This window comes from Oreochromis niloticus, linkage group LG8, assembly GCF_001858045.2.
Source record: "Oreochromis niloticus isolate F11D_XX linkage group LG8, O_niloticus_UMD_NMBU, whole genome shotgun sequence".
Classification (NCBI taxonomy): domain Eukaryota; kingdom Metazoa; phylum Chordata; class Actinopteri; order Cichliformes; family Cichlidae; genus Oreochromis; species Oreochromis niloticus.
Genome location: NC_031973.2, coordinates 22,520,859 through 22,538,787, shown reverse-complemented (window position 1 = coordinate 22,538,787; position 17,929 = coordinate 22,520,859). Strand labels below are relative to the sequence as shown.

General features: G+C 42.0%; 2 protein-coding genes across 3 annotated transcripts; one reads left to right on the top strand and one right to left on the bottom strand.

Annotated features, from left to right (window-relative positions):
- The first annotated feature begins 3,723 nt into the window (after window positions 1-3,723).
- phf5a (PHD finger protein 5A) lies at window positions 3,724-5,119 on the top strand. The gene is made up of 4 exons (XM_003438696.5): window positions 3,724-3,880; window positions 4,148-4,171; window positions 4,653-4,819; window positions 4,924-5,119. Exons 1-4 carry the CDS (start codon window positions 3,829-3,831, stop codon window positions 5,011-5,013), a joined length of 333 nt encoding a protein of 110 aa, XP_003438744.1. The 5' UTR covers window positions 3,724-3,828; the 3' UTR covers window positions 5,014-5,119.
- Window positions 5,120-6,728: 1,609 nt separating this feature from the next.
- On the bottom strand, window positions 6,729-16,280 carry tefa (TEF transcription factor, PAR bZIP family member a). 2 transcript variants are annotated; one of them, XM_005448048.4, is made up of 5 exons: window positions 16,101-16,280; window positions 10,845-11,237; window positions 10,170-10,390; window positions 8,990-9,201; window positions 6,729-8,453 (listed from the first exon to the last, which is right to left on the bottom strand). In XM_005448048.4, the coding sequence occupies exons 1-5, from the start codon at window positions 16,174-16,176 to the stop codon at window positions 8,432-8,434; spliced, it is 924 nt and encodes a 307-aa protein (XP_005448105.1). In that variant the 5' UTR covers window positions 16,177-16,280; the 3' UTR covers window positions 6,729-8,431. The 2 variants fall into 2 exon arrangements, with proteins under 2 accessions (XP_005448105.1, XP_005448104.1); XM_005448047.3 differs by lacking the exon at window positions 16,101-16,280 and adding an exon at window positions 11,972-12,329.
- Window positions 16,281-17,929: the final 1,649 nt, after the last annotated feature.

Sequence of the window (17,929 nt, the reverse complement as noted above, 5' to 3'; positions counted from 1 at the left end):
CTGAACGAGGTCGCCGCCGCCGCCACTGTCTCCCGCGCGGTCGGCCTCCGGACCTGCTCTGTCGCCACCGCCACTGCGTCCTGCGCGGTCAGCCTCTGGACCTGCTCTGTCGCCGCCGCCACTGCCTCCTGCTCTGTCGCCGCCGCCGCCACTGCCTCCCGCGCGGTCGGCCTCCGGACCTGCTCTGTCGCCGCCGCCGCCACTGCCTCCCGCGCGGTCGGCCTCCAGACCTGCTCTGTCGCCGCCGCCGCCACTGCCTCCCGCGCAGTCGGCCTCCGGACCTGCTCTGTCGCTACCGCCACTGCGTCCCGCGCGGTCAGCCTCTGGACCTGCTCTGTCGCCGCTGCCACTGCCTCCTGCTCTGTCGCTGCCGCCATTGCCTCCCGCGCGGTTGGCCTCCAGACCTGCTCTGTCGCCGCCGCCACTGCCTCCCGCGCGGTCGGCCTCTGGACCTGCCTCGTCGCCGCCGCAGCCTTCCCCGCGGTTGGCCTCCGGACCTGCTCTGTCGCCGCCGCCACTGCCTCCCGCGCGGTCGGCCTCCGGACCTGCTCTGTCGCCGCCGCCGCCACTGCCTCCCGCGTAGTCGGCCTCCGGACCTGCTCTGTCGCTGCCGCCACTGCCTCCCGCGCGGTCGGCCTCCGGACCTGCTCTTTGGCTCATGCTCCTGTTTAGAATTCCTCTTCCAGTGTTTCAGTCCTTAGTTCATCTGTCCAAAGTTTTGTTTTGTTTTTCCCAGCAATAAAGCTGCGCTTTGAGTTTAAAGTTCCGTCTCCAAGAGTCCTGCATTTTGGGTCCTTTTTCCTGCCTGCCTGCCTGCCACACAGCCAACCATGACACTAATTGTACTGTCATAAACTTTAACATGCTAGCTGAAGCCCGTATAGTCTGAGTGTCAAAATTCGTCTGTGTGCCAGGCAGGATGTGGACACAAACGCACAACTTGAGACAGAACATCAGCTCAAAGGACAGCTTTAATGCTCAACTTTCAGAAAGACAAAAAACAAGGAGTTCATCAGGAGCAAACAATAACAAAAACTAGAAATCTCAGGGAAACGTGAAATAAGGAAAAACACAACCATCCAGGGAGGGCATGACAAAGGGGAGACTGACACAATATAAACACATCAGGTAACAGGAAACACAACTGCATCTAATGAGGAAAAGAAGACAGGGAAGGTAAAACGAAATACCAAACGCACAAGACAAAGGTTGCCAAAATGAAACAGGAAATAACTAAAATCGGGTAACATCACAGGCAGAGGCTTGACAACACACAGGGAACAGCGGGGCCCGTGGTAAACTGAAGTAACAGTAACTGAAACAAAAGCACAAAGCAGGAAAAACAACGACTGAGAAACAACCTGACGATGACGAAACAGAGAACATCCTTCTGAATTCACATGACTGCTTCAGTAAGGGTGAACTTTCTTTTTCCCCTGACTGCATATTAGATCATGGACTCATACCTATTGATTCATTCACATGTAAACCACTTTACTGTTGCAGCTAGCGATTATTTGAATAACTGAATTGAACTGGTCAAATTGCCCCCAATTTTCTATGTTATGATCCGGAGCAAGGACTCGGGTGGTGCTGCCGAGCTCAGCAGCTGGGCAAGAAGGTGGACAGCGGATGGCATAAGCTGGCTTGTGACAGGACTGAAATGTCAACTCAGGTAGAGGATGAGGATGATAAGGTAGGTAGGAAAGGACGAGGACGAGGTAGTAAGTGGGGAGAGGATGAAAATTTGGTTGGAATGCCAAATTAGAAACGGGCGATAGCAGAAGTTCAGATGAAGGGAGTGCTGTAGTTCGGAAGACGATAGTAAGAGAGGAATTCAAAATAATACTGAAGTTTAGGAAGGAGGATGAGAACATGCAGTTAAGTCCAAGTGCAGTATCGAGGGAACTGAAAAAGAAGATAGGGGATGTCCAACAAGCAAGAATCCTAAGAGACAGGAACTTGTTGATAGCACGTAAGAGGGAGGAGGAAAAAAATAATAATGCGTATTGAGAACATATGTATAAAGATGTAGTAGAAAGGATGCCTGAAGGAGAGAATAAAACAACAAGAGGGTCATAACAGGGATTCCGGTGGATGAGAATCCTGAAAAACTAAAACGGAGCATTCAAGGTCTGGAAGTGAGTCGAGTTAAAAGACTATTAAGAACAGTCAATGGGGAAAGAGTTGATAGCTTGTCAGTGATGTTTAAGTTTCAAGGTCCTACCCTTCCAGAAAAAGTCAAAATAGGATGCATGTGTTTTACAGATAGGCCATATATCCCTCCCTCTCTAGATGCTACAAAGGTCAGAGATATGGGCATATAGCAGCAGTATGCAGAGGACAGCAAGGTGTCCCTAGGTGTGGGGACAACCATAGGTATGACATAGTTGGTCAGTAGCCAATGGTCTGCTATTAATCACTGCCATGACTTCATACAGGAATGTCCTTAGAGAGGAGCTGTCAAGTTGTTTGGCTCATTGTTCAAGAACTGATGTGAGTACACTTTGCGAATGCGAATTTGTCTTTCCCAGACACCACTCATATGACTACGTGCTGGGGTGTTGATGAGAAACTCGCGGTCCAGTTTTCAAAGTTTTGCTTGATGTATTTCTTTAAATTCTTCAGTAAATCATTGCTTGTGCCGACATAGTTTGTGCCTTGATTGCATCTTATCCGGAGAACTGTACCTCTGATGGCTATGAATGCACGTAAGGAGTTGATGAAGGAATCTGGAGAGAAATCGTCAAGCATCTCGAGATGCACTGCTCTGGAGCACATGCAGGTGATTAGCAAGCCATAACGCTTTAAGGCAGTGTTGGAAAATAATGGTTGCCACACAAAATATTGATATTTTGGGGACAGTTTGGACATTTTCACCTAGGTGTGTACTCACTTTTGTTGCCAGCAGTTCAGATGTTAATGGCTGTATGTTGAGTTATTTTGAGGTGACAGCAAATTTACACTGTTATACAAGCTGTACACTGACTACTTCACATTGCATCAGTGTGTCATATCTTCAATTTTTTCCCATGAAAAGATCACCCCACAATGGAAACAATTAAACCTTGTTGGCAGAAGGAGGTAAAGGAGTCAAAGAGCTTTGGATGGACAGCAACCTGGAAAACAATAGAAATCCAAATAGATCAAATTAATATTAGGCTGCTAAAGGAGATCAAGTTTAAATATCAGTATTAGCAACGCTGAAATGAAGAGCACAATAAAACAGATAATGTGGGAAATAGGGCAAAAAGCTGTGGGAGGAGGAGAGGACAGGGAGATGGTTTTATTCTATTCAAAGGAAAACAAGAAACATGAGAAGCACAGGGAGGACCAGGAGAGAGGAGACAATAATATCTTGATTCAGATCTGGCCACACTGGATTAAACAGTACGCTATTCATTATAGGGCAACATCAAACAGGGAAATGTAATCGCCGTGGAATAAATTAAACCAAAATCAAAATTACAGGAAGAAAGAACACAACTGATTCAAAATCTGGGGGGATTAAGCTAGATATAAAGGATTTATTGCAAAGGAATTCTAGATGTGAAAGTTTTATGGCTTTATTTCAGTTTCTAAAACAAACTCATTTGTGTGAAAGGATATGAGGACATATATATATCCTGTAGTATTTATTTATTGTATTTATTTTCCGATTATTTGATATGAGCGAATTCCGGTCCACACTTGTGGACAGTTGGTGGCGGTAATGTACCACATCGTTGTTTGCCAACCGCCAAAAACGACAAAGAAGAAGAAAAACCAGCTGCAGCAGCAGAAGAAGAAGAAAAAGAAAGAGAAGCGCTTTACTTACGTAAACCTAAGATGGCTAAACATCATCCAGATTTGATCTTCTGTCGAAAACAAGCTGGTGTTGGTAAGTTTGGACTCATTTTACGTTTCAGTATTCGGCACAGTGGATTTTGCTGCAGCCGGAAGTCCCTTGTTGTTGTTTCGTAGGTCATAGCGTTAGCATCCATGCTAACATGGCGTGGATTTCATTGAAAATGTGTTAGCCTGGAAGTGTTTGCAGGTCTGTGGGCTCTGGTGGCTAGAAGGGTATCGTAACTAGAAGAAAGTGGGGTTTGTTTTTTGTGTGAATTCCTGTCACATTGACTCACTTTGTTTTGTTTCTATCCCGCAGCTATCGGGAGACTCTGTGAGAAATGTAAGTGTTTTTATCTGTGAGTAATATCTGGAACAACAAGCGGCATGTGTTTTAAACTAGTGTTAAGGTCTGTTTATGTCATATTTTTGTTTCATTTATTTAACTACAAGTTTAATCAGCTAATTTTATTTTTATAACCACGTTCATAACAATCAGGATTTAATCTGTGTGTGTTTTTAATTTATTACACCAGTAATATTTACTTACCCTGTGTTTCTTTCAAATCTCTAAAACTACAGACTTTTAAATCCCTGCTTTTGAAAATAAGCCAGAGTATAGATGTTAATCTCTAGTTTTAATCATTAATTTTATTGCTGTTGTTTTATTTGTACACTCTACAGTCAACATAGTCACTATATCTGTAAATTGTTATTGTTATTGTCTATTTAGTCCAAAAGAAAACAAAATACACAAACAACTCTAAACTCAAATTCCTCCAGTATAAGTTTAAACCTTTCTTCTTCCTCTCTTCTCTGTCCAGGTGATGGAAAGTGTGTCATCTGTGATTCCTACGTGAGACCGTGCACACTGGTGCGTATTTGCGATGAGTGTAACTACGGCTCCTATCAGGGGCGCTGCGTCATATGTGGAGGGCCTGGTGTGTCTGACGCCTACTACTGCAAAGAATGCACCATCCAGGAGAAAGATGTGAGTTTCCCGCTCCTCTCTTCACTTTGACACTGGATACTGAAGCAGCAAAATATCCAAGAGACTTGTTCTTTAAGATAAAAAATTTCTTTCTCTCTCTCCAGCGAGATGGATGTCCTAAGATTGTAAACCTGGGCAGCTCCAAAACAGATCTGTTCTATGAACGAAAGAAGTACGGCTTCAAGAAGAGGTGAACACGACCACGACGACCCAGTGCAACGTTTAGTCTTTCAGATTTTCTTTAAAACTCACAAAAAAACCTTTGTTTGATTTGTCAATAAAACTCAATTTTATACTTTTTTTCTATGACTGCTTTGTTGGTGTTCAAGATTTTTAAATAATCAGTGAACACGTCATAAAAATGGGGAAATGAAGAGGTGTCACTGGAAAGGATTTTTTTTAAATTAAAGCTCACTAAACAACTCTGAGCTTTTGATTCCATTTTGATGTGAAGTCTGTCTTGTTACTTGTTGAGGTTTTTCCTCTTAACAAAATCTGCTCAGGACGTTTTCCCTCTTAACATCAGCAGTGAGTCAGTGGCAGTGTTTGCTAAATCTCAGTGTCTTCGTTCTCTTCTCTTCTCTTAGCTTCTTCTTCCAGCTGGCAATGCATGATGCTTTTTATACACAAAGACCTGAGCTGTTACCATTAATGGTATAAATACTCCCACTTTCTGTGGACTGCTGAACACAGGGGCAAGAGCCAAAATGAAATAACATTTTCAGTGTAAAAAATGTCAGGATCTGTTTTTAGTAATGATTTAAAAAGGTACAGATGGGTGGCGAGTAAAAGAAACCCCCTTTAACCCTTGACCTCTTTCAGTGAGGGGCTTCAGTCTCTCTCTTATATTGTGGTTTGGGTCCATGTACAGTAAGCCGAGGAGTATTAGTTACCTTACATGAAAGCAATGATTGCAATGACTTCCTGTTTCTTATACTCTCTGATTATGCATGCATACATAAAACTCCACTAAACACATCTGGTTAAAAAAAACACTCTTTATAGGAAACGCCACAAAATTTAAAGAGTCGCTGAAAACCAATACAAATTTGTTCTGGGTCACTAGATGTCAAGCCTGTTAAAAACCAAATAAGAAAATATCTATTTTTTAACAATCAGCTCTTCAGTAGAACTAAATTTTATTCATACAGCGCCAAATCACAACAACAGTTGCCCTATATTGTAAGGTAAACATTGTACAATAACCCCAGCCTTCAGATGACCCCATATGAGCTAGTACTTAGCAACAGTGGGAAGAAAAAACGAAAAAAAAGAAACCTCCACTTTCAGCTGTGGGTGAGGGAAGGAAAAAAGACAAAGGAATCAATCTGACATACTGCAGTAATATGTGAGATACTGAACATGTTTACTGACATTTCCTGTAGTTCCTCTCAGCAGCACCACCTGGGTTGCTTTAGAACAGGGTGGGAATTCCAGGCCTCAAGGGCTGGTGTCCTGCAGGTTTTACATGTGTCCTTGATCGAACACAGTTGATTTAAATGGCAGATTAGTTTAGAGGCTCAGTGCGTCACTATTTCAACAATAGCTTTAAATCTGTCAAGAATCAGAATAGTCATTTTCATTCACTCAAATCCATTCATGACCCAAAAAAATACAGTGAACTACGGTCACTAATGTGCCCCCTGTTCCTGAGGTATGGCCTTAAATAACATCAAGAAAACTTGATTTTAATTATTTGATCTTAAGAAAATTGTGTGAACCCTTATAATTTATACAAAATTGTGTTTTATGAGGTCCGGATGATTTTCAAACACCAAGCAGTTCATTCTTGGGTTCAAGTAAACGTTTGTACCAAAGTTGAAAGTTGTCCTTCCAGGTTTTCCTCAGATACTGCAGTCATGACAATAAGATGGCATAAAAAATAAAAAGAAACAAGAGACTCAAAGAATTCGGTCAACAAGGCTTTAATCTTACATAATGTATATACAAGGCAAAAGATTGCCACACTCAAAGATGTTTCTTTACAAAGAAACACAAAGATGTAACCAGAAAGGTTAAAAAACACAACAAACTTAGCTAAATGACCTGTTCCTGAGAAGGCAGCTGCAACAACCATTGCAACAAAAAAACTCCAATGAGTCCAAAAAAAAAAAAAAAAAGCTCATTACCAGTTACACCAGAATCAGTCTAAAAAATGTGATTTAAGAAAAAAAAGACACATTTAGAGACCTTTTAAGGATAATCTGATTAGAATTACTGAAGCTTGGAGTGAAACAATTTTCTGTTAAAGAGGTCTGGAATATTTACACAAAAATCCTACTTGTAGTTTTACTTCACAAAAATGCACACGCCCATTCATTAAGAAGAAGCTGTTTTTTAAAAAAACGGAAAAAAAATTGTAAAGAACACAATGTTCACTTTTATTTAGGTCACAAAGTGAGAACAGTTATAGATACGGAAGCCCTGCAGCGAAAGAAAAATAAACAGCTTTCCCTTTTTTGTCAAAAGTGGACAGCAAAGTAACCGGCGGGTAAGTCACAGCTGTAGTTTGGATGCAAAGTTAACTGTAAACTGGCAGACTGCTCGCTGCATTGAAATGGCTTCAGACGTAGAAAACACTCAAAGGGTTTAAAGAGGCGTCCCACAACAGTCTGTGTTACGGAGACTGAAGAGACACTCGGTGTGTTTCGACACAAAACTTGTTGGACAGAAAACCTGTAATACGGAAGCAGGTGTAAATGGTAAATAAAGATTCTTCAAAAACTCAAACAGCACTGTATGTATGGTTTATGATGCTAAATACATTTTTTAATGTATTACATTAGCCTGAGCTATTTACAGTGCATGCATCAGTAGATTCTACACAGACACTTCTGAAGTGTTGCTGACAGAAAATGGACAAGTCCACATCGACGACCCGCAGAGAGGCAACGACTCTGTGAGGGACACAGCACGAGAGCGACACGCACAGAAACGGGGACGACCAAGCGTTTATGTACAGCTCTGAGCCGCCGCTAGTAGAAAGCTTATACATGAAGAAAAGTGAACATGGGTGCTTTTTTTGTTTGTTTGTTGTTTCCTGCCAAGTCACAGGAATCCCCTGAAGAAGCTTTTAGGTTATTGGAAATGTCACAGTCAAAAAAACGAAGTCTTCATGGGTAAAGAAAAGCCCAACTCTTTGCACGATCTCTTATATTATGATATAAAACTGCTATGAAAACTGCTGGAAGCAACCTGCAACCCCCAATAAGGAAGCCATGTAGCCTAAACCATTACATGTGCTACCTTAAAAAAAAAACAAAAAAAAAACCCTACTGTATGTAAAATCAAACCCCGAACATCACAAACAATCTCATCTCGGCATCAGGCGTACAAAACATGATAAAAAAATGACACCTCAGAAGCGAGGTGCACCAAAGAAGCACTTGTATATCCTCACACACCCCTCTCACTTGCACAGATGCTAAATATAATAATAATAATAATAATTAAAAAAAGAACATATTGATATCTTAACATGCTATGACATCTCGCTGGCAGCATCGGCCCTCACACATGCTCTTCTGTTCTTTATCCTCTTCTTCCACGTACCAACCAAAGGTCTGATTTATTTATTCATTAGAAAAAATAAATGAATAAATCAACTGTTGTCTATTCGTCATCTGGCACCGCTCTTAAAAGAGAAGAGAACAAGGATGAATGACATTGGAAGGGAGGGAGGAGAAGAGAGGCCAGTATTAAGCAATGTTTCCATCAGCAACTGGCAGCTCTGAAGGCCGGTGTGTGGGACTACCAAGAAGTTATTGTAAAGCAGAATATCCAACATGAAGGCTGAGTGAGGCTTTAGGCTCCTCTCCCTTTACCTTCTTAGGTACCACATGAGAGGAAAGCCTCTGCTGTTTTACTCATTCTCACGTTATTGTGACTCAAATGTAAGCAGGTTTTTTCACCAAATACACTCACAATTATTCAAATCAACCCCCCTGACGGATTTTCATCACAGTGTAGGCTATACAGGGGTCTCATTCTCCCCTCTTCCTCCCCCTCTCTTCTGGCTAAGGCCATCTCTCTCTTCAGCGGTACGGTAGGTTTGTATCCGGTCACATGGCAAAAGATCAGGTCTTAAAAATATCTATCTTTCTAAATATTGACACTGTTCGGTTTGCATGTCCTTTTGTGTATTTCATGTGTGTTTTCCTCATCCCTTACAGTGGTCCGTATTTGTTTTCATATCGGCCCAAAACGTTCTTGTAGCGGCCGCATTCCTTCCGCAGCTCGGCCACCTCCGTCCGCAGCGCCGTGTTCTCACGCTCCAGGAACGCAGCTCGGACAGTGATCTGGTTCTCCTTCAGCCTGCGGGCATCGCGGGAACGTTTAGCTGCCAAGTTGTTCTTCTTCCTCCTCTGCCAGTATTTGTCATCCTGGGGGAGTAAAACAGGAAAGAAACAGCTTACTTACTGCGTGTTCTTTATTCTAATCAGCACACTTTAGCCTGAATCTCGCCCATGTTCCCCTAATCCTGCAAATATGGCTGACAGCCAAGCTCCTTTGTCCCTGTAAACAAAACCAGCGTTCTTCTGGGGGAGCGGGAAGCAGGGAAAAAACTGATTTCAAGATTATAAGATTGCTGAGTCATGGTGAGCCGCAGAACTCAACAACAGATCCTTTTTCAAACCTCCAACACTGATGAAATTCCAAACCACACAAAAATAAATAGAAAGTTTTGTTTGTTTAAAAAAAAACTTTAAAAAAAATTCCTGTTTATTTCAGGCAGTGACTCTAAAATGTTTGCTAGCATTCCCTCCTTCAAAAATAAATAACATTTTAAAAAAACAAGCTCACATGCCTCACCCTTTCATTTTTATCAGTTATTAACAGTAATCCCAAATTACCCCAATACATGCAAGTGAGAGCGTGTATATTAGACACAGCACTGACAGCTTAGAATAAAGCGATGAGTGAATGACTGGAAAGTTGACATATAATTGCCAGTCTATTTATCATTTCTTTTCCATGTTTTGAATCATATTATATTACAGTAAAAGAAGAACTGCTTTAAGGAAATGGGATTTTCTGATCTGAGGTTGGTAAACAATCACTGTTCTTCATACATATATATATATATATATATATATATATATATATATATATATATATATATATATATACACACATAGTAGCACGCTACTATACAGTACAAACAGTTCTTCCAATATATTACTTTACAGCAGTCAAAGAGACGACAGAGGAATGTTTCTAGTGTGATTATACTAGACCGACTGTCTTCCTGTTTTACCGATTTGCCACGAGGCACATAAACACAATGAAGCGGCCTGCTAGACTGAAAGCGCATTTTTTTGTGGTTTTCCCCATCCAGTTGCCAGCGTACCTTCTGTTCGTCGGGTACAAACACCTTCTTAGCCTTCTTAATCATAGGCTGTGGCTTGAGATCATCTTCAGAGAACTTGTGTTTGCGCGGGTCAAACAGTTCGCCCCCGGGCACGCTCGACAGGACCAAATCTGTAGGATCTGGCTCGTAGTTGACCTCAACCTCAATTTCCTCAGGGCTGATGGGCTCAGGAGTCACCCTGTCCTTGTCAGTGGTCACCTCTGAGCACACAGATAAGAAACACAAAAACAGAAACATGAGACACCAACTGTAAAGTCTGCAATCTCCAGTATGCGGCTGCACTAGCTTCTATTTCTGCTGTCTCGCCAGAATAGTTACCACCCATGGCTTGTTTCAGGATTGAGTGACATTGTTAGATCACAGCGTATCCTGTTTCGCTAACATCATGACAGAACCAAATATGAAATACAAGTACGCATTATTACCTGTATTTAGGAAAAGTCAAGCTGGATTTTTACATTATTATACAATTATACTTCTCTAAAAACTTTGTATTTTTATTCTTAGATTGTGCTAGAGTAGCTTTGCATGAGTCACAGTTCAAAATAAGCCTTATCTTCTACTGGCCCTTGATCATCCAAAAGTGTAAGCAACTTCCTTCTGGCCCCCATAAACACTCTCTCTGACATCATACAGAGCCAAGAGGAGCCTCACCTGTAACAACATCAGAGGTGATGTCAGAATCACTCTTTGTGATGATCACCACTTCCTCGTGGCTCTTGTCCAGCTCCTGAATGGGCAGCAGAGTCATTGGAGACACTGGCTTGGTGATCTTTGTCTGTGCAGAGGACGTAGCCTTTTGGTTCTCCGTCTTCATGGCGCTTCCTTCTGGGGTGCCCTTTAAGGAGTTCTCGTCTAGTGATGTGGGGATGCCATTCTCCATGAGGAACTCCTCCAGGTCCATGTACTCCAGGTGGAAGCTCTCACCATCATAGGGGATGGTTTTCTCCCAGATAGCTGGGGTCAGAGCGGCTGAAGGACCCATGTCGCTCCCTCCTCCGCCCAGGTCACCGGTGTCTCCAAGACACAGCTTTTCCTTGTCGGTGTCTGAAACAGGAAAGATATATATATATGTTTATGTTTACACACATAAGGAGTTTTTTGCCTTGACATAGAAAACACAGCTTTCTCAGTGCTGAGAAAGAGGATCTTTTCTTCTCTTTGTTTCTACCCCAAACTATCCAGTGTGTTACAGTAAAATCTCCTCCCCCTCCCACCATCACCTCTGTCACTGTTCTGTAGAAAACTATTTTAAGGATCCTGACACCCTATAGTATACAGGACGACAGCAGCAACACTGGACTGACTATGATTCAGTTATGCGGTTTTTAAACTGAAGGACTCATGTCCACAGTGAACACACAGTGGGGGGAAAAAACAACCAGGTCGTGTTATCACGCTTATTGACTTACAACCAGTTGTTATCATCAAAATATCACTTTGTTTTAACCGGAGAAAGGGTGCCTCGCGTCAACAACAACAAAATAACTGCATTTAAACTTAGGGGCGTGTCTAGAAAAGTCTGGATGCTGAGTAGAGTCGGACCCAGGAGAAAAGAAGAGGCCTTTCTAGGGTACATAGCGACTGCAGCTAGCGCTGCAAATTAATATCCGCTCGGATATGTTAGCACACGCAGCACCAACTGTATACAGGCTGCTACACTATTATGATAAGAAGACTATTTTTAATAAATATTTTTATTATTCTCCAGCCTCTTTAATCGGGTGAACTCGTTTCAGAGCCGACATTCGCCTCTTCCTCTTCATCAGCTCTGCGCTTACCGTCGTCTCCGTCCAGTATATTCGGCGGAGGCATTTCCATTATTTTCTTCAAAACCAGCGGGAATGAACTCGGGGCCCCAGCGGCAGTCTCCACCGTGACGAGAAGTGGCTCTCCAGACATTTTTTAAATTCTTTTTTTATTGTGTCTTTATTATCTAAAGTTCACCGCGGAGCAAGTACAAAAAAGATGCAAACACGGCGGGTTAGCTTGATAACGGCAGTTCTTCAGCCCGCTGAACCGCTGTGACAGACTGCTTTAAAATCCACTGAATCCGCTCAAGCGAAATTTTATCCGCGAAAGCATCCAAGAGAGGCTCACTAACCCACTTCCTCAGTAACTGTGGCAATCTGAAGATTTCTGTTTTTTTGTTTTTAGAACAAACCGCGCCTCCTTGTGAAAAAAGGTCCTGCTTGCTTTGTGTTGATTGGCCGGCTGAGTCTGACCTCATGAATATTAATATTACAGCGCGAGGGGGCATGGTCCCGTAACTGCACTCTCATTGGTTGACCGAGTTCACCTAAATACGATATAAAAAACTATTACAAAACGTATTTTAACCCGATTTTTTCTACCCTTATTCAGTTATTTAGCTTTCTTTCCAGTTCTTTTAATGTTATATGATCACATAAATACAGACAGTGAAGGTTTATAGCACCTTTTATAAAATTACGAAAAGTGAAAAAGCAATAACTATAACCATCCAACCCAAATCAGACATTAATCAGAAATAAAGGAACATTATATTAATTTAATACTTTGACAGAAAAACAAAAAAGAAAAAAAACTGCACAGAAAGTGGAACAAACTGTTCCGTCCATGTCCTGATTCTCCAAGCCTGCCCCACTCACATGCAAACACACGTGCAGAAGCCGTTCTTACATATCGCCCGGTTTCATCCAATGACGCTGCGATGTGTCTTTGTGGCTCGCACGCAGGCGTGAGCAAGAAGGGCGGTGCTGCAGTGCCAAAGTGTTATTGGACAGAGGAGCAGCACCTTGAGGTTTAGTTGGTGTGGGCTATGCTGCTGCAGCTAAGCAGAAGACCCAGGGGCAACGATGTGCATGTCTCTGCTGCACCGCAGAAAGCTTAATCACGATCGTGGTGGCTGATAATTGTCCCACATCGCCTTTAAGCATACGTAAACAACTTTTTCCCTCTTTTTAAATATGTGGTGGTAAAAAACAAATAAATAAGCAATAATCTGAATGATGTAGAGATTGAAGCAAATCATATCCTGCTGAGAAAGAAAAGAGGATTTTTCCATTTCACTCATGGAAAACAAACTGAGCACGCTTGGACACAAAACAGGATGTGCGTTCATTTGATTTTCAGCATAAACACGGTTAAAATCCACATCCTGTTTTCTTATGCAAAAAGGCATTTAAATAGACACATGTTATTTACATCAGTGCGCCCTCCAAAGTGTGCACTAACATGAAGTATTCAGTAAGGCAACCTGCAAAGGGCAGCTACATGCATGCTTTCCTCCGACAAGGCACGGATTTATTGTCCTTAGTGGGAGAGGGAGTTTTTTCCTGCGTTTGTGTCACAGCAATAAAAACAAAAACGATCCCCCAAGGTCATCTGCTATAGGTGGTCACACTGAACTTTGTCCCACTTATTATATATGACACTTAACCACAAAGTATTTGTGGTCTGTACAGCTCCGTGTGATTTTAGGGCAAAATAATCTAAGTGTGTGTAGACAGTATGCATTAGAGGTGGTGGACAAGAACATATAAGAAACTACTTTATTTGACCTTCATGTTATGTCCTCATGTAGACAACTCCCACCCCTTCCTAATCTAACACACAGCCCAGCTAAAAGTGGCAGAGAAAAAAAGCGTCTTCGAAGTCCTCACATCAAAATCTTTGGCTTTGGAGAAACACACAAAGACGAATGTGAGATCTGATCCATCCTGGTTATTTGCGTCTGTCTTGTGGTACACACGGGTTCTATTTATGATCAGTATGTACGACATGCAGTACACACCTGAGCGTTATTATATATGTCATCATGAAATTTCTACCTCCATATAATAATCTGTTTTATATTGACCCTTGGTGCAGTCCTTCATCAGGATCTGTCTGCCCCTCTGGTCATGTTAAATGTTAGAATGCACTATTGTAACCGTGTATATAGGACAGAAAGTTTGAAAAGAATAACAGGTCCAGCTAAAAGTCTGAGGATTCCCAAAATACAGCAATAAGCCCAAATTTTCTTTGGCTCAATAAATTTACACACAGCATCAATAATGCCTGTGCATTTATCAAAATGCTCTCTCTCAGTCTCTCGACACTTGGCGGAAGAATTTTCGAGCATGAAAGACATCGAAACTTCCCTGATAAGTCACACGTGAGTTTACAAAGAAGAAAAAGAAAAAACGTGAGCTGGCCGAGCATGCCACCTGACATGAAAGCAGTAAATCACCATCAAAGGTATTTTAAAGAAGGAACACAGCCCCTCTAGCAAGGAGCAGCTGGAGAGTGGCTCATTCCCTGACCTCGATGGTGGGGAGGATTTAGTCTCTGATCAAAACTAAAGGTGGAAAATATGAAGCTCCTGAATCTCTCTAATGAAAGGTGCTCTGACTTGAGGTGCATTAAGCTACTTAATTAGACACAGAGCAGCAGAGTACTCTCGCCTGCTGTAAATTTACCACTTGCTCCCTCATGGTCTGCAAAGACCAAAGACTCTATAATTGGCCAAATTTAATATATAGAACCAATCCGCCCATTTTCTTCCACTTATCCAGTTCAGGGGGGTTGGGGTGGGGCTGCAGCCTATCCCAGTTGTCACAGGACAACAGGCAGACTACTTGACAACCATTCACGCCATTCATTACCTATGGACAAATCAGAGTCACTAATTAATGTAACCCCATGCATGCCTTTGGACTGTGACAGAACCCATGCAGACTCCACAAAGATGACATTACACGCTCCCCAGTTTCTGCTCCCAAAAGAAATATTCAAGATCTTATCCTGGGTTTGAGCCCAGCACCACTAACTACTGATTCATCACACCGCATAAAGGGGCAATTCACCCAAAAATTACATTTTAAAGCACTTGAAGCCGTAACCTAATCTGACTTCTCTCATACAACAACAAGTGAAACATACTATGCAGCACAGCAGCAACAACAACAAAAAAAACTGCTTCTGCTTCATGAGTCAAATTAGTACTGCAATGGCCCCATTTAAAAACCCAGCCTGAGTGATTACTGTGCAGTCCAGTTAAAGTGGGACATTTGGTCTCGAATTGAAGATATTATATTTCTGTGATCACTTCCACGGAATGAAAACAGACTTATTACATCGACCTCAAACGCCACCCACGCTGAGATTGTTGTGTTGGTGTTAAACACAAAACCAAAACGGTCAGTCTAGATTATGTCAGGCATCGTCTCCCGTGCAGGCTCGCTTAAAGGGGCCACAGTGGTCTCACACACCTGCATGTTTCAGCAGTCACATACCAAACATGCTTTCCTCACTGAGACGGTGTCAGAGCGCAATTGTGCAACAACAAAACCACCACAGGTCACAGAGGATCAGTGGGTGTTAGATACTGATCTGATTTGCAGGTCGATCTGAGTCTGCTTACTGGAGCTTTCATTCAAAAGAGGCGTTGTTACTAATCCGTTACAACCACGAATGACAGCATTTATATTAGCCTGCAACGCGATGATCATGAAAAACAGCAGGTGATCTTATTTCAGGGTGTTTAGCTTTATCAACATATCTCCCCTTATAGAAATCCAGTGACCACTAAAGCTCAACTAATTTTAAACTAAACACTGAGCGGTCTTTACCACCGCAAAGAAAGGATCAGTACCTGCTTGTGTGCTACAGTATCGTTTTTTAAATTCTGTCTATTTAGTAATTTAGTCCACATTTTCTGTTAAATTCCGCCAACTTTTAGCTTCTAAATCCAGCCAAGGAGCAGCTCCCCGCTGTCTCATGCGGCTCAGCTGACTAGGATTACGCAACAAACACGCAGTTTGAGCAAAAGTTCCTGAATTTCCTCAAAATCAGTTTCTCGCTTCAGATAAGCCGTCTGCGTGGTAAATCTCTCTCTTAATTTTCTGAATTTTAACTTAACCACAGCTACATTTGGCTGTCACTTACCATTGTCATCAAAGTTTGGAAGAGTGAACGGATGCTCAAGAAGAGTCCTGAAAATCTCTGGGATTTCAGTGGTCATGTTTTCTCCCGTGAAAGTGCACAATCCTGGAGGGCCGGGCGGTGCTTAAACGTGTCTAAGCGCTCCTGAAAAGTGTCGGAAATATTAGAACTTAGGCAGGTCTCTCACTCTGAACTCGGCCCAAATTACTTAACGCGGCCCGCCCACTCCAGCTCCGTACAGCCAATCGGCAGCGACCATTCCCACGGAATCGACGGAAAGAGCGCCCATTGGCCATACTTTGTGCCAATCACGGCGCTCCCAGCCAATCCTGGGCCGCACCTGTGTTACCTAAAGTAAAAAAAAAACGTGACCCGTGGCGACCCGTGACGTTATGAGTCGGGTACACACGGAATGTAAAATTGGTATTAACACCTACATGCCCCCCACGACTGAAGAAACTTTAGTAAGTGAGTTAGTTTAAAAAAACAACAACAAAAACATGACCTATATTATCATAGAGTAACTCGCTTAGGGTCACCGTGAGGGTGACTAAGGAACAAGCCAGAGGCTACGAAGTCCTAAATTTAAGCTAACCCGCGTTTACGTTCCAGTTCTATGTCTGAAATAGCAATTATGTAAAGTATAGGCCTTGTAATGCTCGTCTATACACACGTTTTACACCAACGAAGACAAAAACAGCCCAATGGGTGTCAAATATAAGGTCCAGGGGCACGCCTCGGACCTCAATGTGGCCAGCTGAACAGCTTTGGTAAATGTGAATGGAGGGTTAAATATTGGATTTTTAACTGTATTCTGCCAAAGTTGTTGCTCCCCACGGTCATTTATACTACACCAGAGTAAATGAGTAATAGATTTTAAAAAGTGACAGAAAAGTCTTTTCCTGTTTTTTTCACCTTCTACTCGAGAATTTTAATATTATTATTATCATTATTTCTACAGTGGGTCCCATAACTTTTTCTGTAATTTACACATTTATTACTTAGTTCAAGTCTAAAGAGGGCTGTGGACATATCTTTCATTTACTAGAGCAGCATTTCTTTATTATGCAGAAAAAGAGGTGCTGTTGAAATTTAATCTCAGGAATTAAGTGTATAGTTTTCCATCTTCTTTACTTTCACCGGTCGGGTCCACTTAAGATCAAAATGAGCTGTATGCGGCTCAGTGTAAAATGAGTTTGACACCCCTGTATTATACTAATTATGAACGTTTATGGAGTCTATTCATGCAGTTTATGTTTGCTGAGAGAAATGTCTAAATTAAAGGGCAGAGAAGAGTCTCCATTTAACTTTCACTGTGGCTCCAAAGTGCACCCAAGGCCTCAGACTGAAGAGCAGGCTCTGCAAAGGGTGTTTTGAAAGATCCCTCTAAATCACGTGTGGGGCTCATTAACCTCTGAGCGTGACACAGTCAGACCGGTTTGTAAAAAATCCTGTCACCGTTAAGTTTCAGCGTTTCACATTTTGACTGCCACCGATCATACTCGTGGATGAATGTCGCTTTATTTTAAGGAATGGAATCCACCTTTTTTTTTCTCTAAAAGTTTATTAAATGCTTTCAAGAGATTTGGTCCACATGTGTGATCATTAACTTCCAACCAGGGAGGAGAAAAGAAAAAACAAAGTCAAGAGGAAAAAACCCAAAAATATAACAACAAAATGTAAAAAAACAAAAACAAACAAACAAAAAAACCACGTACAAAACAAACATACAAACAGAGGCCTTGTTTTTTCCACTTCTTACATCCCTGGTTTCCTCATTCGAAGTTGCCGAAAACAATAATCAAAAAAAAAAAAAAGAAAAAAAATTTTCT